Raw genomic sequence first — 26,365 nt, 5'->3', positions numbered from 1 at the left:
TCAAAAAGCAGAAACCTCTCTAGCCTGCTGACCTGAACCCAACCACACAATGGTTTGTCTCAATCTGACCCAGCAGCTGGACCCTCCGTAAATTGTTGATGCTCTGCCCCCTTCCCAAGGTCTCACAGGGAGCCTAGCGCCTAGGTTTTCTTCTAGGGTTTTCATGGTTTTAGGTCTATCATTTAAGTCTTTAATCCATCTTGAAATATACAATCATGTAATCTGCAAACAGGGACAATTTGACTTCCTCTTTTCCTAATTGAATACACTTTATTTCTTTCTCTTGCCTGATTGCCGTGGCCAGAACTTCCAACACTATGTTGAATAGGAGTAGTGAGAGAGGGCATCATTGTCTTGTGCTGGTTTTCAAAGGGAATGCTCCCAGTTTTTGCCCATTCAGTATGATCTTGGCTATGGGTTTGTCATAAATAGCTCTTATTATTTTGAGATATGTCCCATCAATACCTAGTTTATTGAGAGTTTTTAGCATGAAGGCCTGTTGAATTTTGTCGAAGGTCTTTTCTGCATCGATTTGAGATAATCATGTGGTTTCTGTCTTTGGTTCTGTTTATGTGATGGATTATGTTTATTGATTTGTGTATGTTGAACCAGCCTTGCATCCCAGGGATGAAGCCAACTTGATCATGGTGGATAAGCTTTTTGATGTGCTGCTGGATTTGGTTTACCAGTATTTTTTTGAGGATTTTTGCATCGATGTTTATCAGGGATATTGGTCTAAAATTCTCTTTTTTTGTTGTGTCTGTGCCTGGCTTTGGTATAAGGATGATGTTGGCCTCATAAAATGAGTTAGGGAAGATTCCCTCTTTTTCTGTTGATTGGAATAGTTTCAGAAGGAATTGTACCAACTCCTCTTTGTACCTCTGGTAGAATTCGGCTGTGAATCTGACTGGTCCTGGACTTTTTTTGGTGGGTAGCCTGTTAATTATTGCCTCAATTTCAGGGCCTGTTATTGTTCTATTAAGAGATTCAATTTCTTCCTGGTTTAGTCTTGGGAGGGTGTATGTGTCCAGGAATTTATCCATTTCTTCTAGATTTTCTAGTTTTTTTGCATAGAGGTGTTTATAGTATTCTCTGATGGTAGTTTGTATTTCTGTGGGATTGATGGTGATATCTCTGTATCATTTTTTATTGCATCTATTTGATTCTTCTCTCTTTTCTTCTTTACTAGTCTTGCTAGGGGTCTATCAATTTTGTTGATCTTTTCAAAAAACCAGCTCCTGGATTCATTGAGTTTTTGAAGGGTTTTTTGTGTCTCTATCTCTTTCAGTTCTGCTTTGATCTTAGTTATTTCTTGTCTTCTTGATAGCTTTTGAATTTGTTTGTTCTTGCTTCTCTAGTTCTTTTAGTTGTGATGTTAAAGTGTGGATTTTAGATCTTTCCTGCTTTCTCTTGCGGGCATTTAGTGCTATAAATTTCCCTCTACACCCTGCTTTAAATGCATCCCAGAGATTCTGGTACATTGTGTCTTTGTTCTCATTGTTTTCAAAGTACATCTTTATTTCTGCCTTCATTTTGTTATTTACCCAGCAGTTACTCAGGAGCATGTTGTTCAGTTTCCATGTAGTTGTGCGGTTTTGAGTGAGTTTCTTAATCCTGAGTTCTAATTTGATTCCACTGTGGTCTGAGAGACAGTTTGTTATAATTTCTGTTCTTTTACATTTGCTGAGGAGTGCTTTACTTCCAATTATGTGGTCAATTTTAGAATAAGTGTGATGTGGTCCTCAGAAGAATGTATATTCTGTAGATTTGGGGTGGAGAGTTCTGTAGATGTGTATTAGGTCTGCTTGGTGCAGAGCTGAGTTCAGGTCCTGGATATCCTTGTTAACCTTCTGTCTCATTGATCTGTCTAATATTGACAGTGGGATGTTAAAGTCTCCCATTATTATTGTGTGGGAATCTAAGTCTTTTTGTAGGTCTCTAAGGACTTGCTTTATGAATTTGGATGCTCCTGTATTGGGTGCATACATATTTAGGATAATTAGCTCTTCTTGTTGAATTGATCCCTTCAGCATTATGTAATAGCCTTCTTTGTCTCTTTTGCTCTTTGTTGGTTTAAAGGCTGTTTTATCAGAGACTAGGATTGCAACTCCGGCTTTTTTTTTTTTTTTGCTTTCCATTTGCTTGGCAGATCTTCCTCCATCCCTTCGAGTGTATGTGCATCTTTGCACATGAGATGGGTCTCCTGAATACAGCACACTGACGGGTCTTGACTCTATGCAATTTACCAGTCTGTGTCTTTTAATTGGGGCATTTAGCCCATTTACATTTAAGGTTAACGTTGTCATGTGTGAATTTGATCCTGTCATTATAATATTTACTGGTTATTTTGCCCGTTAATTGATGGAGTTTCTTCCTAGCATCGATGGTCTTTACAATTTGGCATTTTTTTTTAGTGGCTGGTACCAGTTGTTTCTTTCCATGTTTAGTGCTTCCTTCAGGACCTCTTGTAAGGCAGGCTTGGTGGTGACAAAATCTCTTAGCATTTGCTTGTCTGTAAAGGATTTTATTTCTCCTTCACTTATGAAGCTTAGTTTGGCTGGATATGGAATTCTGGGTTGAAAATTCTTTTCTTTAAGAATGTTGAATATTGGCCCCCACTGTCTTCTGGCTTGTAGAGATCCGCTGTTAGTCTGATGGGTTTCCCTTTGTAGGTAACTCGACCATTCTCTCTGGCTGCCCTTAACACTTTTTCCTTCATTTCAACCTTGGTGAATCTGATAATTATGTGTCTTGGGGTTGCTCTTTTCAAAGAGCATCTTTGTGGTGTTCCCTGTGTTTCCTGAATTTGAATGTTGGCCTGCCTTGGTAGGTGGGGGAAGTTCTCCTGGATAATATCCTGAAGAGTGTTTTCCAACGTGGTTCCATTCTCCCCATCACTTTCAGGTACACCCATCTAATGTAGATTTGGTCTTTTCACATAGTCCCATATTTCTTGGAGGCTTTGTTCATTTCTTGTTACTCTTTTGTCTCTAACCTTGTCTTCTTGCCTTATTTCATTAATTTGATCTTCAATCACTGACATCCCTTCTTCCACTTGATTGAATCAGCTATTGAAGTTTGTGCATGCATTGCAAAGTTCTCGTTACATGGTTTTCAGCTCCATCAGGCCATTTAAGGTCTTCTTTACATTGTTTATTCTAGTTAGCCATTCGTCTAATCTTTTTTCGAGGTTTTTAGCTTCCTTGAGATGGGTTCGAACATCCTCCTTTAGCTTGGAGAATTTTGTTATTACCAACCTTCTGAAGCCTACTTCTGTCAACTTGTCAAAGTCATTCTCCATCCACCTTTGTTCCATTGCTGGCAGGGAACTGCAATCCTTTGGAGAAGAGGCACTCTGATTTTTAGAATTTTAGCTTTTCTGCTCTGGTTTCTCCCTATCTTTGTAGTTTTATCTACCTTCAGTCTGTGATATTGGTGACCTACAGATGGGGTTTTGGTGTAAATGACCTTTTTGTTGATGTTGATGCTATTCCTTTCTGTTTGTTAGTTTTCCTTCTAACAGTCAGGTCCCTCAGCTGTAGGTCTGTTGGAGTTTGCTGGAGTTCCACTCCAGACCCTGCTTGCCTGGGTATCACCAGCAGAGGCTGCAGAACAGCAAATATTGCAGAAGAGCAAATAGTGCTGCCTGATCCTTCCTCTGGAAGGTTCGTCCCAGAGGGGCAGCTGCCTATATGAGGTTTCTGTCAGTCCCTACTGGGAGGTGTCTCCCAGTTAGGCTATACAGGGGTCAGGGACCCAGTTGAGGAGGCAGTCTGTCGTTCTCAGAGCTCCAACGCCATGCTGGGAGAACAACTGCTCTCTTCAGGGCTGTCAGCCACGGACGTTTATGTCTGCAGAAGTTGTCTGCTGCCTTTTGTTCAGCTATGCCCTGCCCCCAGAGGTGGAGTCTAGAGGCAGTAGGCCTTGTTGAGCTGCAGTGGGCTCCGCCCAGTTTGACCTTCCCAGCCACTTTGTTTACCTACTCAAGCCTCAGCAATAGCGGATGCCCCTCCCCTAGCCAGGCTGCCACCTGGCAGATCAATCTCAGACTGCTGCACTAGCAGTGAGCACAGCTCCATGGGAGTGGGACTTGCAGAGCCAGGCATGGGAGAGAATCATCTTGTCTGCTGGTTGCTAAGATCTTGGGAAAAGACCAGTATTTGGGTGGGAGTGACCCATTTTTCCAGGTAGTCTGTCACGGCTTCCCTTGGGAAGGGAAAGGGAAATCCCCCAACCCCTTGAGCTTCCCGGGTGAGGTGACACCCCGCCCTGCTTCAGCTCACCCTCCATGGGTTGCACCCACTGTCCAACCAGTCCCAGTGAGATGCACCAGGTACCTCAGTTGGAAATGCAGAAATCACCCATCTTCTGCATCAATCACGCTGGGAGCTGCAGACTGGAGCTGTTCCTATTTGGCCATCTTTTGGGAAGTTTAAGAGAAGTTTGACTGCATCTTGTGTATAATCTTGTACTTCTCTTTTCCCACCAACTTAACATGCTGCATGCATTTTTTAAACAATGTTTTAGGTGGACTGTGGCCATTTCTCCCCTCTCTCGAGTCTTATTTGATTGTTCTTCCAGAAACAATTTTAAAATTTGCAGAGTTACATCTGGAACAAGGAGTTTGGTTAGAGGAATTTAAACCTGTAGATCATGAAAGGGCTTATTCTGAATTGTCATAGCTGACATTGAGTCTGTGCCTAATGATGTAAGTGACGTGGATATTGTAATGTCTTTGAAGTTTTTATTCATAAACTGGCTAAGGAAGTGATGTATTCCTTGGTTGATATCTGAAAAGAAGAATGAATAAAAGCCATGTAACAATCTTACAGAAAATTAAATTCATCTTGGAATTCCTTGTGGAAATAAATTCAATGAGGTAGAACTTGGGGAAAGATTTCCTGTAATTTATTGAAATCAAATTTGACTACAGCTTGTTGAGAATTATTGAAAATCAAGCACGTTTCAAGACTCTCATAGATTTGGGGGTATTTGAAGAGTAAATACTCCTCTTGTGGCTAAAATATTTTGAAGATGGTCTTTATTCAGCAGTAACCCAAGATTCAAGGCTCCCCAGTTAACTGATGATCCAGTAAGACCACAGTTCCTGTGATAGTGGCAGAAGGTGTCCAGCAAGGAGTTAGCAGCAGCTTGGTTGGCTTGTGTTATACTCCCAATGAAGGCAGAAACCAATCACTAGCACATAAAATAATTAATTCCGGCCTTCTTGTCACAAAGTAAAATTTTATTTCACCAGCTACCTTGGGGCTTAACAATTTCTCCAACCGAGAGATGTTGAGAGCTTAATGGGGCCCATCGAGCAAGAGTATGATATTAAGAATTAAACTGGTTTTACTCTTTGAAAAGGTATTTCCTGTTCAAAGTAATGTCTTTTCCACCTCAGAATGAAAAATATTACATTGTATCCTGATAATTCAGCATTCTCCATTCTGATTCTTTCAGCAACTGCATTTCTTTCAACTGCTCAGAAGGTGGATTTCTCAGTGAAATAATCACAACAAAACCATCTCCTTACTATACAATAAATGTCACCATTTTAAATCCAAGGCCAGAGAGCCTCCTGATGCAGCACACATTATTTTTGCCTTGAAGGGTTTCCTCTTTGCTCTACACATAGATATTTGTGGAAGCAGACTTTCTGGAACATCGACTTTGAACACAGCAATAGGGATGGCCACATATATGAAATATCATAAAAGAACAGGGTTCACCAGCACATTCTTTTGAAAAAGAGAGCAAATTATTTTTCAAACTCCTTGATTTTAGCCATTGACAAATCTACAGGACACAATCAGGCAGAATTTCTGCAAACCCTGGCTAAGATTTAGAATGTGGACATGAATGTGACTATGAGAACTATGCAATAATTACTATAAAAATTCAGGTTGGGGTTGGCCACATATGATGACAACATCTCAGAGACAAAGATGGTCAAAGAGTGTTTCTTTGACGAGTTTCTCCAAAGGTGGCAGTAAAATGATGCCTGGCAGTGTTCTACTTTTGTCATATGCCCAGGGAGGGTGAGAGAATCATGGCACCCCCAGACCACTTCCTTAGTAGGCAAGGTTAGCACTTCACCTAGAATGAATCCTCCTTGCTGGGGGGAAAAATATAGCAGGCAAGGAGAGATGTTTGTCATTTGGTGATACCTGTGAGTGAAAATGTCTCAAGCTCTTTGAAGTATGATGCATAAGGTCCATTTCTAAATACTAGAAACATCTTGCTGTGAAAGCACATGATGTCAGGAGTTAAGAACTCTGATGATGCCACACAGGAAATCATGTGGCAATGTGATCACTGATCTTCTTAAATGACCTTGCAGATGGCTATTACTGTACTGCTGAAGTCCAGTGCCAGTGATTTATGTTTCCCTATTGTGTTATCAGTCCAGTACAAAGTATTGCCACACTTACAGCTAAAGGTGCCAACAGGAAAATTATCTTCTGGGTGGATGCATATTTTTTCAGTCTCAACTTCCAAAAATTGGTCATCAAGCAGTGTGAGTTTCTGTCTTTCTATCTCAGCTTTCACCTCTAGTTCATTGTAGAGATCTGAGGTGTATCAGGTGAATACCTCAGAGTTCTGGTTGCCTTTGTGAAGTTCATGATCATAAACCATTTTAATAAGAAAGTATGCCTAATTTTAGAAATCAATATTGTCCCCTGATCTATATAGAGTTCTGGGTAATTCTTGTCTTTACATTTAATAATAGCTTCTGCTAAGCTTGCAATGCCCTGTGGGCTTGTGTCACTAATATGTGTCATCTGAAATGTGACACATGGCACTCCCATCAAAGACGTTCTTGTCATGCCTGAGAGAACAAGTCCCGGATCAATGTAATTCACATTTCTTATTGTTCTGTAAGTCAACACTGTCACAGAATAATCGGCAATTTTGGACTTGAAGGCCAAAATAAGTTGATGAAATGCCTCGCACCACTTTGTTAGGTATTAAAGCAGTGTTCTTGGGATCTCTTCACTTAGTTTTTTTAATTCCCCACATGAATAAAACATGATGGAAGTCCTTGGTTTCAGTTTTCATCATAACACCTACTGTCATCTCAGAATCTTGACTTCTTGTTTCTGATTCCTGAAACCCAATATACTTGGAGTCATAAGGTAAATACTTATTAAGCTGTTCAGCTAGTTCAAATGCGTCAGCAAGAACTAGTAATAAAGGCACTTCACCAGGGTTCTCAAGCACTTGAATCATATTTGCTTCCACATGTTTTCTAGAAGCAAGTTATCATTAGATTGTGTTTACTATAGGTGAACACAATCTCTTTTAGTCTTCATTAAATGGTACCATATTGTAAAGAGCCCACGTGTCAAAGTAGTTTTCTGTAGATTTTGTGACTTTCATGTATATATGCATTTATCTTGAATAACCTGTTGTGAACTGTTTTCAAAGCTTCATAAAAGCATGGCCGGTTAAGATTGTGGCCAAATTCTAGTAGGGAGTTTGCCAAATCAAAAAGTCTCATACCCTTTATTTGGTTGTAAAGAGGAGGACATTAAACTTCTTCACCTATAATTTCCCTGATATTTCTTTGGAAGGCTCTCTTAGGGGTTGTTTCAACAAACAAAGCATTTTTTCTTTCACTGGTTGCAGTTGTGATAGAATAGATTAAAGCAACTGGCTCTCAAATGTTCCCGGACCAATATTTGCCGGTAGTAAAACCTTCTTCAGGAGCAGTTTTTCCTGTCACTGTTGAAATCAGTTGCATTTCGGGCTCCCTCCTCACCAGATTCCCAATGCTCTCTTCAACGTCTTTGAACACTGGATCCATCATATAGCTCATATAGCTGTGATAAGCAGCTGGAGCTGATGGGATGTACAGAAATTTGTTTTGTTTTCTCAAACTCCTGAGCCAGCTGTTCATGACACTTGGCTATAGCTTCTTCCTCTCCTGATGAAGTACAGAACAAAGACTGTTAAAGGCTGCACTGCACACCTTTTCAAAGGACCCTACAGCCCTCAGGATTTCTGTTCTGGGAATCTCGAAATGCTCTAAAGAATAAAGTCTATTTTGTAAAAATTTAAATAATTCCCTCCAGTAAACTGCCTTTTACAGTAAAAAGTGGTCTCTTGTGGTTCTCACATATTTTTCACTATGTTTAGCACAATATCATAAACCTTAAATAACACCATGGAAATCACTTGAAGTGCCATGAGTGATACTGAAGGACTCCCAAGAAGTAAAGTTATGACATTACAAAGAAAAGTTGAATTGCTTGCTATGCACCACAGACTGAGGTGTACAGCTGTAGCTGCCCACCATTTCAGTCAGATGATTCTTCATCTCGGAAACAGATGACGTAAACTTATGGTATCAATAAGTATAGCATGGAACTATAAATATATGTCCTCTTCTTTATGATTATATTAAAAGTTTATTTTATCTAGGTTACTTTTGTTAACTTTTATTTTAGGTTCAGGAGTACATGTGCAGGTTTGCTATATAGGTAAATTGTGTGTCATGGGAGTTTGGTGTACAAATTACTTTCTGTCACCCAGGTAATAAGCATAGTACCCAATAGGTAGTTTTTCAGTCCTCACCCTCCTCCTACCCTCCACCTCAAGTAGACCATGGTGTTTGCTGTTCCCTTCTTTGTGTCCATATATAAGCAATGTTTAGCTCCCACTTATAAGTGAGAACATGTAGTATTTGATTTTCTGTTCTTGTGTTAGTTTGCTTAGGATAATGGCCTCCAGTTGCATCCATGTTGATGCAAAGGACACGATCTCAATCTTTTTAATGTCTGTGTAGTATTCCATGGTGTATATATACCACATTTTCCTTATCCAGTCTACCAACCACGGGCATTTAGGTTGATCTAATGTCTTTGCCATTGTGAATAGTGCTGTGTGAACATATGCATGCACGTGTCTTTATGGTAGAATGATTAACATTCCTTTGGGTATGTATATGCCCAATAATGGGACTGTTAGGTCAAATGGCAATTCTGTTTTAAGTTCTTCGAGTAATCACCAAACTGCTTCCCACAATAACTGAACAAATTTAAATTCCCACCAGAAGTGCATAAGCATCCCCTTTTCTCCACAACCTTGCCAGCATCTGCTATTTTTTGACCTTTTAATAATAATCATTCTGACTGTTGTGAGATGGTGTCTCACTGTGGTTTTGATTTGCATTTCTCTAATGATTAATGAGTTTGAGCATTTTTTTTTCATAGCCTTGTTGGCCACATGTTATGTCTTTTGAAAAGTATCTGTTCATGTCCTTTGCCCACTTTTTAATGGGGATTTTTTTTTCTTGTAAATTTGTTTAAGTTCCTTGCAGATGCTGGATATTAGACCTTTGTCAGATGGGTAGATTGCAAATATTTTCTCCCTTTCTGTGAGCTGTTTACACTGTTGATAGTTTCTTTTGCTGTAAAGAAGCTCTTTAGTTTAATTAGGTCCCATTTGCCAATTTTTGATTTTCTTGCAATTACTTTTGGCATCTTTGTCATGAAGATCATTTCCAGGTCCTATGTCCACAATGGTATTTCCTAGGTTATCTTCCAGGGTTTTAATAGGTTTTCATTTTAGATTTAAGTTTTTAATCCATCTTGAGTTAGTTTTTGTAGCTGGTGTAAGGAAGGGGTCCAGTTTCAATCTGCATATGACTAGCCAGTTATCCCAGCACCACTTATTGAATAGAAAGTCCTTTCCCCATTGCTTTTTTAAAGTGGAGTTTGTTGAAGATTGGATGGTTGTAGGTATGCTGCATTATTTCTGAGCTCTCTATTCTGTTCCATTGGTTTATGTGTCTGCTGTTGTACCAGTACCATGCTATTTCTGTTACTGCAGGTTTGTAGTATAGTTTGAAGTCAGCTAGAAACTACCTATGACATTCTTCACAGAATTAGGATAAACTATTTTAAAATTTATATCGAACCCAAAAAGAGCTGGAATAGCTAAGGCAATTCGAGCTCAGTTTTATAAGAATATAGTATATTATACATAGAATATACAGCATATGTATTAATCAACTTTGTTATGGGTAAGGTTTCTGGTCAACAGCAGGTTGTTAGGTCAGTCAGCATTTACATTTTGGGGAAGTCAAAATTTAGGCAAATTTTCAGCTGTGTGGGGTTCAGCCCCTCTAACTTCCACATTGTTCAAGGGTCAAGAGTACTGAAAGAGGAAAAAAAACTAAAATGAGCCATGTATGATTCAACTGGAATTAGAATCACCAGGAAAAACTCATGGTTTTCAGTATATTCTAATATAGAAATACGGATGAATGTAAGCGTATATGTTTGTATATTTATTCATCCAGCTGTATTTTTCTGCTCTGTTTGCTGAGGAAGCCTATGAGCAATGACAACTCCAATAGCCATACATGTCTACCACAATTAATGCCCAGATCTTGGTTCTAATTACTGTCCCCTAAAGAAAGTCAGGCCTTCTGGAAAAAAATGAAAATGACTGATTCAAGGGCTAGGGTAGGGAATATACAAGATAAGGTTGAAAGAGCTTATGCCAGAAAGTAAGGAAGTGTTCGAAGAACAATAGACAGGTCAAAAAGACATGAATTCAGCTTGAAATGGCTACCACTGGTCAAAGCTGAGGGAACCTGAACAATGAAACAATAAATTTTCCTTTCTCCCCTATTTGTTGGGTTAGTTTTGTTTTGTTTTACTTATCCATGTAGAAGGAATAAAAGATTAAGACAATCATGATTTGGCAACCACCATAATAATAATTGACCCAACCAAGAATCATCAATGAAATGCTAAATCTAGTGGGTGAGATGTTAAGGAGTAATCAGATACTTACAGAGCCTCCAACTATGTCCACATAAGACACTGGTGAAATACAAAGGGTAGATAGTCACTTTATCACGGACATACCTGGCAGTTTCTCAACCAAACAAAGTCAACACTGGCCAGTAATGGAGCCAAGTAACAGCATATGCCTCCAGATGTGCTGCATTGGGAAGGACTCAGCCTCACTTGTGTGACCTTCCTGCCTGAATGGCATAACCTGAACTGAATCATGAAGAAACATCCTATGAACCCAAACTGAGAGAAAATCTACAAAAAACTGACCCATACTCTTCAAACACATAAATGTCATGAAAATCAAGGAAAGACTCAGGAATCATCCCAGACTAAAAGAGACTAAAAAGACAAGATAACTTGACACAGATCAACCCCCTCCAGAGGTCAACAACCTCAAAGATCGAAGGTAGATAGGTCCACAGAGATGAGAAAGAATCAACATAAAAACGCTGAAAACTCTCAACATCATGAATTACAAAACTCAACATCATGGATTATAAAATCCTCCGTCTTAAATTATTTGGCTATAAAGAATATTATTGAAACAACTGGAAAAAGTAAAATAAGGTTTATGGATGAGATATTAATAGTAAATCATTTTTAATATCCTGATTTTGATAGCTATACTATAATTATGTAAGATAATACCTTAATTTTAGGAGATACACACAAAATTATTTAGAAATAAAGAGGCATCATTCTGGCAACTTATAAACCATTCAGAAAAAGTCTATATTATGTACCTGCATTTCTATTTATCTAGAAAGAGAAGAGGAGGGAGAAAGGATAAAACAAATAAAGTAAAATGTTCACATTTGGGGAATAGTATCCAAGAAAGTTTTGTAATTTTCTTACTATTTTTCTATAGAAGAGGGAGAAAGGATAAAGCAAATACAGTAAAATGTTCACATTTGGGGAATAGTATCCAAGAAAGTTTTGTAATTTTTTACTATTTTTCTATAGAAGAGGGAGAAGGGATAAAGCAAATACAGTAAAATGTTCACATCTGGGGACTAGTATCCAAGAAAGTTTTGTAGTTTTCTTACTATTTTTCTATAAGTCTAAAATTGTCAAAATAAAACAATTCTAAAAGGAAAAAAATTGTAAAAAAAATTGACAAATTATAACCTATTAAATGAAATAAACCACAAGTTTATATTGAATCAAGTATATGAATAAATTGAGTTTGATGAAGAACAGAGATATTTACATAGTCTCAAATTATCTCCCCATGAAATATTAATACTAATTAATTACAAGGTGAAAAAGTAACACTACAGAGGAGAAAGCTAGCAGACACCACTGTTAGTGATCAATGCCAACATCACCAGTAAGAGGGCAACTCAAAATTGTAGGTCACTCATGTCCTATGGGGCTAACAGAGCTCTAATTTCTCCCTGGGATCGAGTGCCTGATGGGTGGGGCAGGCTGCCACCTAGGCCTTTCAGGCTTCTCAGTCAGTTCAGCCTGTGGGCCCTTGGTAGCCCAAACTGAACGAGAGCTGAAGGGATCCCCAACACAGCACAGCTGGTCTACCAAAAAGTAGCCAGAATCATTCTTTAAGCAGGTCCCTTTTATCCCATTCCCCCTGACTGGGTGAGACCTCCCAACTGGGATCTCCAGCCACCTCCTACAGGCACGTTTGAGCTAGCAATAGGTCAGTACCCCGCTGGGCTGGAGCTTCCAGAGGAAGTGGCAGGCAGCCATCTTTGCTGTTTCACAGATTTCACCAGTGATACTTCCAGCTACGGGAAAAACTGAGGCAACTAGGGTATACAGCGAACCCCCAGCAAACTGCAGCAGCCCTGCAGAAGAGTGGCCAGACTGTTAAAAGAAAAACAAACAGGAAACAACAACAATAACAATTTAAAAAGCCACAAAAACCCCATCCTCCAGGTCAAAGGTTAAGATAGACCCACAGAGATGAGAAATAACCCCAAAACCCTGAAGACTCAAAAAGCCAGAGTGCCCCTGCAACACCTCTCCAGCAAGGGCTCAGAACTGGGTTGAGACTGAGATGGCTGAAATGGCAGAAGAACACTTCAGAATGTGGATAACAATGGATTTCAATGACCTAAAGGAGCATCTTGTAACCCAATGCAAAGAAGCTAAGAATCATGATAATACAGGAGCGGACAGCCAAAATAGCCAGTCTAGAGAAAAACATAACTTACCTGTTAGAGTGAAAAACACACTACAAGAACTTCACAATGAAATCACAATTATTAACAGCAGAATAGGCCAAGCAAAGAAAAGAATCTCAGAGCTTGAAGATGATCTTTCTGAAATAAGACAGGCAGACAAGAATAGAGATAAAAGAATGAAAAGGAAGGAAACCATCAAAAAATATGGGATTACATAGAGACCAAATCTATGATGGATTGGGGTACCTGAAATAGACAGGGAGAATGGAACCAAGTTGGAAAACATACTTCAGCATATCATCCAAGAGAACTAACTTCCCCAACCTAGCAAGACAAGCCAATGTTCAAATTCAAGAAATCCAGAGGACCCCAGTAAGATACTCCACAAGGAGATCATCCTGGAGACACATAATCATCAGATTCTCCAAAGCCTAAATGAAAGAAAAAATGTTAAGGGCAGTCAGACAGAAAGGCCAGGTCACCTACAAAGGGAACCCCATCAGATGAACAGCAGACCTCTCAGTGGAAACCCTGCAAGTCAGAAGATACTGGGAACCAATATTCAACATTCTTAAAGAAAAGAATTTCCAACCCAGAATTTCACATCTGGCCAAACTAAGCTTCATAAGCAAAGGATAAATAAGATCCTTTTCAGACAAGCAAATGCTGAGGGAATTCATTACTACCAGACCTGTCTTGCAAGAGCTCCTGCAGGAAGCAGTAAATATCAAAAGGAAAAACCATTACCAGGCATCAGAAAAACACACTAAAGAACAAAGAACAGTGATACTATGAAGCAACCACATAAACAAGTCTGCAAAATAACCAGCTAACATCATGATGACAAGATCAAATCCACATATAATACTACTAACCTTAAATGTAAATGAGTTAAAGGCTCCAATGGAAAGAAACAGAAAGGCAAACTAGATAAAGAACCAAGACCCATCAGTATGCTGTATTCAAGAGACCCATCTTAAACAAAAAGAAACACATAGGCTAAAAATAAAGGGATGGAGGAAAATTTACCAAGCAAACAGAAAGCAGAAAACAAACAGAGCTTGCACTCCTAGTTTCTAACAAAACAGACTTTAAACTAACAAAGATCAAAAAAGACAATGAAGAGCATGATCTATTGGTAAACGGTTTAATTCAACCAGAAGAGCTAAGTATCCTAAATATATATGCACCCAATACAAGAGCACCCAGGTTCATAAAAGCAAGTTATTGGAGACCTTCAAAGAGACTTAGACTCCCACACAATAATAGTGGGAGACTTTAACACCAAAATGAAAATATTAGACACATCATGGAGACAGAAAATTAACAAAGATATTCAGGACCTGAACCTGACTGTGGATCAAGTGGACATGATAGATATCTACAGAACTCTCCAACAAAAAACAAGAGAATATACATTCTTCTCATAACCACATGACTCTTACTCTAAAACTAATCATAAATTCAGAAGAAAAACACTCCTCAGCAAATGGAAAATAACTGAAATCATAACAAAGAGTCCCTCAGACCACAGGGCAATCAAATTAGAACTCAAGATTAAGAAATTCACTCAAAACCACACAACTATATGGAAACTGAATGACCTGCTCCTGAATGACTTTGGGGTAAATAATAAAACTATGGCAGAAGTCAAGAAGTGCTTTAAAACTAATTAGAACAAAGAGACAACATACCAGAATCTCTAGGACTCAGCTGAAACAGTGTTAAGAGGAAAATCTAAAGCACCAAATGCCCACATCAAAAAGATAGAAAGATCTCAAGTTAACAGCATAATATCACAACTAAAAGGACTAGAGAACCAAGAGCAAACAAACTTCCAAGCTAGCAGAAGATAAGACATAACCAAGATCAGAGCTGAACTGAAATAGAGACACAAAAAAACCTTAAAAAAAAATCAATGAATTCAGGAGGTGTTTTTTTTTTTTATTTACTTTTTATTTCGATAGGTTTTTAAGGAACAGGTGGTATTTGGTTCCATAAATAAGTTCTTTAGTGGTGATTTTTGAGATTTTGGTGCACCCATCACCCGAGCAGTGTACACTGTACCCAATGTGTAGTCTTTTATTTCTCATCCCCTTCCCACACTTTCCCCCAAGTCTCCAAAGTCCATTGTATCATACTTATGCCTTTACATTCTCATAGCTTAGTTCCCACATATAAGAGAGAACATACAATGTTTGGTTTTCCATTCCTGAGTTACTTCACTTAGAACAATGGTCTCCAATTCCATCCAGGTTGCCGCAATTAGAAGAATGGTCTCCAATTCCATCCAGGTTGCCGCAATTAGAAGAATGGTCTCCAATTCCATCCAGGTTGCCGCAATTAGAAGAATGGTCTCCAATTCCATCCAGGTTGCCGCAATTAGAAGAATGGTCTCCAATTCCATCCATGTTGCTGCGATTAGAAGAATGGTCTCCAATTCCATCCAGGTTGCTGCAATGAGAAGAATGGTCTCCAATTCCATCCAGGTTGCTGCAATGAGAAGAATGGTCTCCAATTCCATCCAGGTTGCTACGATTAGAAGAATGGTCTCCAATTCCATCCAGGTTGCTGCGATTAGAAGAATGGTCTCCAATTCCATCCAGGTTGCTCCTTTTTATGGCTGAGTAGTATTCCACAGGGTGTGTATGTGTACATATGACATTTTCTTTATCCACTCATTGATTGATGGGCATTTGGGCTGGTTCCATATTTTCACAATTATGAATTTTTCTGCTATAAACATGCGTGTGCAAGTATCTTTTTTGTATAATGACTTCTTTTCCTCTGGGTAGATACTGAGGAATGGGGTTGCTGGATCAAATTGTAGATCTACTTTTAGTTCTTTAAGCAATCTCCACACTGTTTTCCATAGTGGTTGTACTAGTTTATATTAGCATCAACACTATAAAAGTGTTCCCTTTTCACCACATCCATGACAACATCTGTTATGTTTTTATTTTTTTAATATGGCCATTCTTACAGGAATGAGGTGGTATCACATTGTGGTTTTGATTTGCATTTCCCTGATCATTAGTGATGTTGAGCATTTTTCCATATGCTTGCTCGCCATTTGTGTATTTTCTTTTGAGAATTGTCTATTCGTGTCCTTAGCCCACTTTTTTATGGGATTTTTTTTTCTTACTGATTTGAGTTCTTTGTAGATTCTGAATATTAGTCCTTTGTTGGATGTGTAGGTTGTGAAGATTTTCTCCCACTCTGTGGGTTGTCTGTTAACTTTGCTAATTATTATTATTATTTTTTTGCTGTGCAAAAGCTTTTTAGTTTAGTTAAGTCCCATCTATTTATCTTTTGTTTTTGTTGCATTTGCCTTGAGGTTCTTGGTCATGAAGTCTTTGCCTAAGCCAATGTCTACAAGTATTTTTCCAACGTATGTTCTAGAATTTTTAAGGCTTCAGGTCTTAGATTTAAGTCCTTGATCCATCTTGAGTTGATTTTTGTATAAGGTGAGAGATGAGGATCCAGTTTCATTCTCCTAAATGTGGCTAGCCAATTATCCCAGCACCATTTGTTGAACAGGGTGTCCTTCCCTCACTTTATGTTCTTGTTTGCTTTGTTGAAGATCAGTTGGTTGTAAGTGTTTGGCTTTATTTCTGGGTTCTCTATTCTGTTCTATTGGTCTATGTGCCTATTTTTATACCAGTATCATGCTGTTTTAGTGACTATAACCTTATGGAATAGTTTGAAGTTAGGTAATGTGATGCCACCAGATTTATTCTTTTTGCTTAGTCTTCCTTTGGCTATGTGGGCTCTTTTTTGGTTCCATATGAATTTTGGGATTGTTTTTCATAGTTTTGTAAAGAAGGATGGTGGTATTTTGATAGGAATTGGATTAAATTTGTAGATTGCTTTTGGCAATATGGTCATTTTCACAGTATTGATTCTACCCATCCATGAGCATGGGATGTGCTGCCATTTGTTTGTGTCATCTGTGATTTCTTTCAGTAGTGTTTTGTAGTTTTCTATGCAGAGATCTTTCACCTCCTTGGTTAGGAATATTCCTAAGTATTTTATTATTATTATTATTTGTAGCTATTGTAAAAAGGGTTGAGTTCTTGATTTGATTCTTAGCTTGTTTGCTGAAGGTGTATAGCACAGCTACTGATTTGTGTACACTTGTGTAGATTTGTGTGTAACTTTGTATCCTGAAACTTTGCTGAATTCATTTACCAGTTCTAGAAGCTTTTTGGATGAGTCTTTAGGGTTTTCTAGGTATACAATCATATCATTAGGAAACAACAATAGGCAGACTTCTTCTTTACCACTTTGGATGCCCCTGATTTCTTTCTCTTGTCTGATTGCTCTGGCTAGAACTTCCAGTACTATGTTGAATAGAAGTGGAGAAAGTGGGCATTCTTGTCTTCTTCCAGTTTTCAGGAGGAATGCTTTCAACTTTTTCCTGTTGAGTATAATGTTAGCTGTGGGTTTGTTACAGATGGCTTTTATTACCTTAATGTATGTCCCTTATATGCTGATTTTGCTGAGGGTCTTAATCAAATAGGGATGCTGGATTTTCTAAAGTGCTTTTTCTGCATCTATTGAGATGATCATCTGACTTTTGATTTTAATTCTGTTTATGTAGTGTATCACATTTATTGACTTGTAGATGTTAAACCATTCCTGCATCCCTGGTATGAAACCCACTTGATCATGGTGGATTATCTTTTTGATATGTTGTTGGATTCAGCTAGCTGGTATTTTTTTGATGATCACTGCATCTCTGTTCATCAGGGATATTGGTCTGTAGCTTTCTTTTCTCATTATGTCCTTCCTTGTTTTTGGTATTGGGGTGTCTATTAGTCTGTTTCAGTACTAGGGTGTGTATTAGTCCATTTTCACACTGCTGATAAAGACATACCTGAGACTGGGCAATTTACAAAAGAAAGAGGTTTATTTGACTGACAGTTCTACATATCTGGGGAGGCCTCAAAGTCATGGTGGAGTCAAGGAAGAGCAAGTCACATTCTATGTGGATGGCAGCAGGCAAAAAGAAAGAGCTTGTGTAGAGAAAGTCCTGTTTTTAAAACCATCAGATCTCATGATGCTCACTCACTGTCACGAGAACAGCATGGGAAAGACTCACCCTCATGATTCAATCATCTCCTACTGGGTCCTTCTCGCAACATGTGGGAATTATGGGAGCTAAAAGATGAGATTTGGGTAGGGACACAGAGCCAAACCATATCATGGTGATTCTGGTTTCACATAATGACTTAGGGAAGATTCCCTCTTTCTCTATCCTGTGAAATAGTGTCAATAGAATGGGTACCAATTCTTTGAATGTCTGATAAAATTCAGGTGTGAATCCATCTGGTCCTGGACTTTTTTTTGTTGGCAATTTTTAAATTACCATTTTCAATCTTGCTGCTTGTTATTGGTCTGTTCAGAGTTTCTATATCTTCCTAATTTAATCTAGGAGGGTTGTATATTTCCAGGAATTTATCCATCTCCTCTAGGTTTTCTAGTTTATGGACGTGAAGATGTTCATAGTAGTCTTGAATAATCTTTTGTATTTCTGTGGTATCAGTGGTAATATTTCCCATTTCATTTCTAATCGAGCTTATTCGGATCTTCTCTCTTCTTTTCTTGGTTAATCCTGCTAATGCTTATCAATTTTATTTATCTTTTTAAAGAACCAGCTCTTTGTTTCATTTACCTGTTGTATTTTTTTTGTTTCAATTTCATTTAGTTCTGTTCTGATATTTGTTATTTCTTTTCTTCTGCTGGGTTTGGATTCGGATTGTTCTAGTTTCTCCAGTTCTGTGAGGTGTGACCTTAGATTGTTTATTTGTGCTCTTTCAGACTTTCTGATGTAGGTATTTAATGCTACGAATTTTCCTCTTAGCTCCACTTTTGCTGTATCGCAGAGTTTTTGATAGGTTGTGTCACTATTATCATTTAGTTCAAAGAATTTTTAAATTTCCCTCTTGATTTCATTGTTGACCCAACAATCATTCAGAAGCAGGTTATTTAATTACCATGTATTTGCATGTTTTGAGTGTTCCTTTTGGAGTTAATTTCCAATTTTATTCCACTGTGGTCTGAGAGAGTACTTGATATAATTTTTATTTTCTTAAATTTACTGAGATTTGTTTTGTGCCCTATCATATGGTCTATTTTGGAGAATGTTCCATGCTCTGATGAATGCAATGTATATTCTATGCTTGTTGGGTAGAATGTTCTGTAAATATCTGTTAAGTCAATTTGTTCTAGGGTATAGTTTAAGTCCATTGTTTCTTCGTTGACTTTCTGTCTTGGTGATCTGTCTAGTGCTGCCAGCAGAGTATTAACAACCCACTATTGTTGTGTTGCCGACTACCTTATTTCTTAGGTCTAGTAGTAATTGTTTTATAAATTTGGGATCTCCAGTGTTAGGTGCATATGTATTTAGGACTATGATATTTTCCTGTTGAACTAGTCCTTTTATCATTATATAATGTCCCTCTTTGTCTTTTTAAACTGCTGTTGCCTTAAAGTCTGTTTTGTCTGATATAAAAATAGCTACTCCTGCTCACTTTTGGTGTCCATTTGGATGAAGTGTCATTTTCCACCCCTTTGCCTTAAGTTTATATGAGTCCTTATGTGTTAGGTGAGTCTCCTGAAGACAGCAGCAACTTGGTTGGTGAATTCTTACCCATTATGCCATTCTGTATCTTTTAAGTGGAGCATTTAGGCCATTTACGTTCAACATTAGCATTGAGATGTGAGGTACTGTTCTGTTCATCATGCTATTTGTTGCATGAATACCTGAAAACCTGAAAGCATTCCCCTTGAAAACTGACACAAGAAAAAGATGCCGTCTCTCACCACTCCTATTCAACATAATATTAGAAATTTTCACCAGGGCAATCAGGTAAGAGAAAGAAAGAAAAGCTATTCAAACAGAAGACAGGAAGTCAAACTATCTTTGTTTGCAGATGACATGATCCTATATTTAGAAAACTCCATCATCTCCGCTCAAAAACTTTTTAAGCTGATAAGCAACTTCAGCAAAGTCTCAGGATAAAAAAGCAATCTGCAAAAGTCACTAGCATTCCTACACACCAACAACAGGCAAGCTGAGAGCAAAATCATGAATTAACTCCCATTCACAATTGCCACAAGAAGAGTATAATACCTAGGAATACAGCTAACAAGAAAAGTGAAGGACCTTTTCAAGGATAACTACAAACCATTATTCAAAGAAATCAGAGATGACACAAACAAGTGGAAAAACATATGCTTACAGCCAGAAAGGATCAATATCATGAAAATGACCATACTGCCCAAAGCAATTTGTAAATTAAATGCTAGGCCCATTAAACTACTATTGAAATTCTTCACAGACCTAGAAAAAGCTATTTTAAAATTCATATGGAACCAAAAATGAGCCCAAATAGCCAAGACAATCCTAAGCAAGAAGAACAAAGCTAGAGGCATCACGCTACCCAGCTTCAAACTATACTACAAGACTACAGTAACCAAAACAGCATGGTGCTGGTACAAGAACTGACACATAGACCAATGGAACAGAATAGAGAACCCAGAAATAAGACCATACAACTACAACCATGTGATCTTTGACTCTTTGACAAACCTGACAAAAGCAAGCAATAAATGGTGCTGGGAGAACTGGCTAGCCATATGCAGAAAATTGAAACTGGACCCCTTCCTTAAACCATATACAAAAGTTAACTCAAGATGGATTACAGACTTAAATCTACAACCCAAAACTATAAAAATCCTGGAAGAAAACCTAGGCAATGCCATTCAGGACACAGGCAAGGGCAAAGATTTCATGACAAAGATGCCAAAAGCAACTGCAACAAAAGCCAAAATTGACAAATGGGATCTAATTAAACTAAAGAGCTTCTGCACAGCATAAGAACCTATCAACAGAGTAAACAGACAACCTACAGAATGGGAGAAAATTTTTGCACTCTATCCATCTGACAAAGGTCTAATATCCAGCATCTACAAGGAACTTAAACAAATTTACAAGAAAAAAACTCAACCCCATTAGAAAGCGGTCAAAGGACACAAACAGACACTTCTCAAAAGAAGGCATACATGCAGCCAACAAACAGAATAACCTCAACATCACTGATCATCAGAGAAATGCAAATCAAAACCACAATGAGACACCATCTCACAACAGTCAGAATGGCTACAATTCAAAAAAATAAAAAGATGCTGGCAAGATTATGGAGAAACAGGAATGCTTTTACACTGTTGGTGGGAGTGTAAATTAGTTCAACCAGTGTGGAAGACAGCGTGGTGATTCCTCAAAGACCTAGAACCTGAAATACCATTTAACCCAGCAATCCCATTACTTGGTATATACCCAAAGGAATATAAATAATTCTAGTATAAAGATACATGCACATGTATGTTCATTGCAGCACTATTCACAATAGCAAAGACAAGGAATCAACCTAAATGCCCATCAATGATAGACTCGATAAACAAAATGTGGTACATATACACCATGGAATACTATGCAGCCATGAAAAGGAATGAGACATGTCCTTTGCAGGGACATGGATGGAGCTGCAGAACATTATCCTCAGCAAACCAATGCAGAAATAGAAAACGAAATATTGCATGCTCTCACTTATAAGTGGGAGCTGAATAATGAGAACACATGGACACATGGCAGGGAACAACACACACAGGGGCATGCCGGAGAGTGGTGGGTGAGAGAAGGGAGAGTATCATGAAAGAATAGCTAATGGATACAGGGCTATTATTAATACCTAGTTGATGGGATGATCTGTGCAGCAAACCACCATGGCACATATTTACCTATGTAACAAACCTGCACATCCTGCACAGGTACCCCTGAACTTAAAATAAAAGATGTAAATGAAAAATAATAATAATTGCAGGTTACCTGATAGAATGCAGTAAGAAGATCATGGGATGACTTCCGTGATACTCTTGCCAAAAAAAATTATCATCTAAATCTTATCATAAAAAAATTCAAAGAAATCTAATGGAGGGACATTCTGTATTACTGGACTTTACTCTTCAAAAGATTTGAGATCATAAAGGTCAAAGAAAAACTGAGAAACTGTTCCAGACTGAAAGAGTCATGACAACTAAATGAAATTCATGGACCTGAATGGGATCCTTTTGCTACAAAGAACATTATAGACAATTAAGAAAACTTAAAAAGAAACTGAGAATTAAATGATCAAATCTATTGATGTTAACTTTCTGATTATAAAGTAGTTATAGAAAATGTCCTGACTTGTGGGAATACCCACTAAAGATATCAGATGTGATGGCATAATGTCAGAAATTTACTCTCAAATGGCCCACAGGGGGAAAGTTATTTTTCCTAAAATGTGGAAATTTTCTCCAATTTTAAGACTGTTTCCCAAAAGTTAATCATATAAAGAAATGAAACAATAAATAGAAAAAGTGAGGCCAGGCATGGTGGCTCACGCCTGTAATCCCAGCACTTTAGGAGGCCAAGGTGGGTGGATCACAAGGTCAGGAGATTGAGACCATCCTGGCTAACATGGTGAAACCCCGTCTCTACTAAAAATACAAAAAATTAGCCAGGCGCGGTGGCAGGCGCCTGTAGTCCCAGCTACTCAGGAGGCTGAAGCGGAAGAATGGTGTGAACACAGGAGGCGGAGCTTGCAGTGAGCCGAGATCGCATCACTGCACTCCAGTCTGGGCAACAGAGCGAGACGCCATCTCAAAAAAAAAAAAAGAAAAAAGAAAAAGAAAAAGTGAAAAGCCTTAGGCAAACCTTATTTTTCCACAAGGAAAGATCTATATAAATCAGTGCTTAAAATTAAAATTATATAAGTTTGACTGCACTATAGCAATTGTAATACATCCAAACATCGACAATGACCACAGTACCAGTATACCAAAATGATATCTATCTAAACTTAAATCTATCACTATATATAAAGATAAAAATTATAAAATACAAACAAGCCATCAGTTCATTCCACTAAATTATTAATGGCAACTTGATTATTTTGCTGTTTAAACAGTTAACATTTGAGCAGTTCAAGTATGTAAAACTCAATAATACTGGTTTTCATTTGCAAAATCCACTTAAAAGTTAGCTGAAGAGGTCAAGAAACATTATTTAAAATACTATATAAATTTTCATCAGACATGTATAATACAGAATATTTCCCTTTAGTAAAAATGCTCACATCATATACTTAATGGGAAACAAAATATCATGTGAACAGCCCAGAAATAAAATTGCCTTATCTTTCAGATCATGTATTTTCTGCTTAAAATCTGTACATATTCTTTTGTTGCTTCCAACACTGCATCTTGATTCAGATTTTCCTTGTGTGTAGATTCTAGAGAAGCTATATAGGATCCAGGTTCACATTTAGTAGCAGCTGAAAATAAAAAGCAAGAATTATATTATTATTATTATTATTACTATTATTATTATTATTTTAAGATAGGGTCTCATTCTTTCACCTCTGCTGGAGTGCCATGGTGTGATCACAGGTCACTGCAGTCTCGACCTCCCAGGCTTAAGCAATTCTCCTGCCTCTGCCCCAAGTACTTGGAAATGCAGGCATAAGCCACCATGCCTGGCAAGGTTTTGTATTTTTTATAGGGGCAAGGTTATGTCATGTTGCCCAGGCTGCTCTCAAACTCCTGCACTCCAGCAATCTGCCTGCCTCGGGCTCCCAAAGTGCTGGGACTACAGACATGAGCCAACATGCCTGGCCAAAGAAGTATATTCTACATATTTCATAGTTAACTAAGTGTAAGTCAGTAAAAAAGAGTTGAGAGCTTTTTCACTGTTAATAAGAATGAAAAGTATGTATGATTACAATACTAAGTTATTATAGATAAGAATCTGGGGAGGTTCCAAGATGGCCAAATAGGAACAGCTCCAGTCTATAGCTTCCAGGGTGAGTGATGAGGAAGATGGATGATTTCTGCATTTCCAACCGAGGTACTGGGTTCATCTCACTGGGGCTCACTGGGGCTTGTCAGACAGTGGCTGCAGCCCACGGAGTGTGAGCTGAAGCAGGGCGGGGCATTGCCTCACCCAGGAAGCACAAGGGGTCAGGGAATTCCCTTTCCTAGCCAATGGAAGCCATGACAGACAGTACCTGGAAAATCAGGACACTCCCACCCTAATACTGCACTTTTCCAACGGTCTTACCAAATGGCACACCAGGAGATTATATCCTGCGCCTGGCTAGGAGGGTCCCACGCCCACGGAGCATCACTCACTGCTAGCACAGCAGTCTGAGATCCATCTACAAGGCGGCAGTGAGGTTAGAGGAGAGGTGTCTGCCATTAATGAGGCTGGATTCAGTAAACAAAGTGGCAGGAAGCTTGAACTGGGTGGAGCCCACACAGCTCAGGGAGGCCTGCCTGCCTCTGTAGACTCCACCTCTAGGGGCAGGGCATAGCTGAATAAAAAGCAGCAGAAACTTCTGACAGCTTTGAAGAGAGTAGTGGTTCTCCCAGCATGGAGTCTGAGATCTGAGAATGGAAAGACTGCCTCCTCAAGTGGGTCCCTGACCCCTGAGTAGCCTAACTGGGAGACACCTCCCAGTAGGGGCCAACTGACACCTCACACAGGTGGGTGCCCCTCTGAAATGAAACGTCCAGAGGAAGGATCAGGCAGCAACATTTGCCGTTCTGCAATATTTGCTGTTCTGCAGCCTCCACTGGTGATACCCAGGCAAACAGGGTCTGGAGTGGACCTCCAGCAAACTCCAACAGGCCTGCAGCTGAGGGTCCTGACTGTTAGAAGGAAAACTAACAAACAGAAAGGACATCCACACCAAAACCCCATCTGTACGTCACTATCATCAAAGAACAAAAGTAAATAAAAGAACAAAGATGGGGAGAAACCAGAGCAGAAAACCTGAAAATTCTAAAAATCAAAGGGCCTCTTCTCCTGTGAGGGATCACAGCTCAACGCCAGCAACACAACAAAGCTAGATGGAGAACGACCTTGATGAGCTGACAGAAGTAGCCTTCAGAAGGTCGGTAATAACAAACTTCTCTGAGCTAAAGGAGGATGTTTGAACCCATCGCGAGGAAGCTTCACACCTTGAAAAAAGATTAGATGAATGGCTAACCAGAATAAACAGTGTAGAGAAGAACTTAAATGACCTGATGGAGCTGAAAACCATGGCATGAGAACTACATGACGCATGCATAAGCTTCAGTAGCCGATTCCATCAAGTGGAAGAAAGTGTATCAGTGATTGAAGATCAACTTAAAGAAATAAAGTGAGAAGAGAAGTTTAGAGGAAAAAGAGTAAAAATAAATAAACAAAACCTCCAAGAAATATGGGACAATGTGAAAAGACCAAATCTGCGTTTCATCAGTGTACCTGAAAGTGACGGGGAGAATGGAACCAAGTTGGAAAACACTCTCCAGGATATTATCCAGGAGAACTTCCCCAACCTAGCAAGGCAGGCCAACATTCAAATTCAGGAAACACAGAGAACACAACAAAAATACTCCTCGAGAAGAGCAACTCCAAGACACATAATTGTCAGATTCACCAAAGTCGAAATGAAGGAAAAAATGTTAAGGGCAGCCAGAGAGAAAGGTCATATTACTCACAAAGGGAAGCCCATCAGACTAACAGCGGATCTCTCGGCAGAAACTCTACAAGCCAGACGAGAGTGGGGGCCAATATTCAACATTCTTAAAGAAAAGAATTTTCAACCCAGAATTTCATATCCAGCCAAACTAAGCTTCATAAGTGAAAAAGACATAAAATCCTTTACAGTCAAGCAAATGCTAAGAGATTTTGTCACCACCAGCCCTGCCTTACAAGAGCTCCTGAAGGAAGCACTAAACATGGAAAGAAATAACCAGTACCAGCCACTGCAAAAACATGCCAAATTGTAAAGACCATCAAGGCTAGGAAGAAACTGCATCAACTAATGAGCAAAATAACCAGCTAACATCATGATGACAGGATCAAATTCATACATAACAATATTAACCTTAAATGTAAATGGGCTAAATGCTCCAATTAGAAGACACAGACTGGCAAATTGGATAAAGAGTCAAGACCCATCAGTGTGCTGTATTCAGGAGACCCATCTCACGTGCAGAGACACACATAGGCTCAAAATAAAGGGATGGAGGAAGATCTACCAAGAAAATGGAAAACAAAAAAGAGCAGGGGTTGCAATCCTAGTCTCTGATAAAACAGACTTTAAACCAGCAAAGATCAGAAGAGACAAAGAAGGCCATTACATAATGCTAAAGGGATCAATTCAACAAGAAGAGCTAACTATCCTAAATATATATACACCCAATACAGGAGCACCCAGATTCATAAAGCAAGTCCTTAGAGACCTACAAAGAGACTTAGACTCCCACAAATAATAATGGGAGACTTTAACACCCCACTGTCAACATTAGACA

General features: G+C 38.7%; 1 protein-coding gene across 7 annotated transcripts in view; it reads right to left on the bottom strand.

Annotated features, from left to right (window-relative positions):
• Nucleotides 1–2,110: 2,110 nt before the first annotated feature.
• LOC100443043 (coiled-coil domain-containing protein 144A) overlaps nucleotides 2,111–26,365 on the bottom strand; it is a 142,721-nt gene continuing 118,466 nt past the window's right edge. For all 7 annotated transcript variants that reach the window (XM_054536306.2, XM_054536307.2, XM_054536314.2 and 4 more), the window contains one exon: nucleotides 2,111–23,340. In XM_054536306.2, coding sequence (XP_054392281.1) covers nucleotides 23,207–23,340 — 134 coding nt within the window. In that variant the 3' untranslated portion in view covers nucleotides 2,111–23,206. The remainder of the gene's footprint in view (nucleotides 23,341–26,365) is intronic.

This window comes from Pongo abelii, chromosome 19 (genome assembly GCF_028885655.2).
Source record: "Pongo abelii isolate AG06213 chromosome 19, NHGRI_mPonAbe1-v2.0_pri, whole genome shotgun sequence".
NCBI classification, from domain to species: domain Eukaryota; kingdom Metazoa; phylum Chordata; class Mammalia; order Primates; family Hominidae; genus Pongo; species Pongo abelii.
Note: the sequence above shows the minus strand (reverse complement) of the source record. Positions and strands in the feature narration are given on the sequence as shown.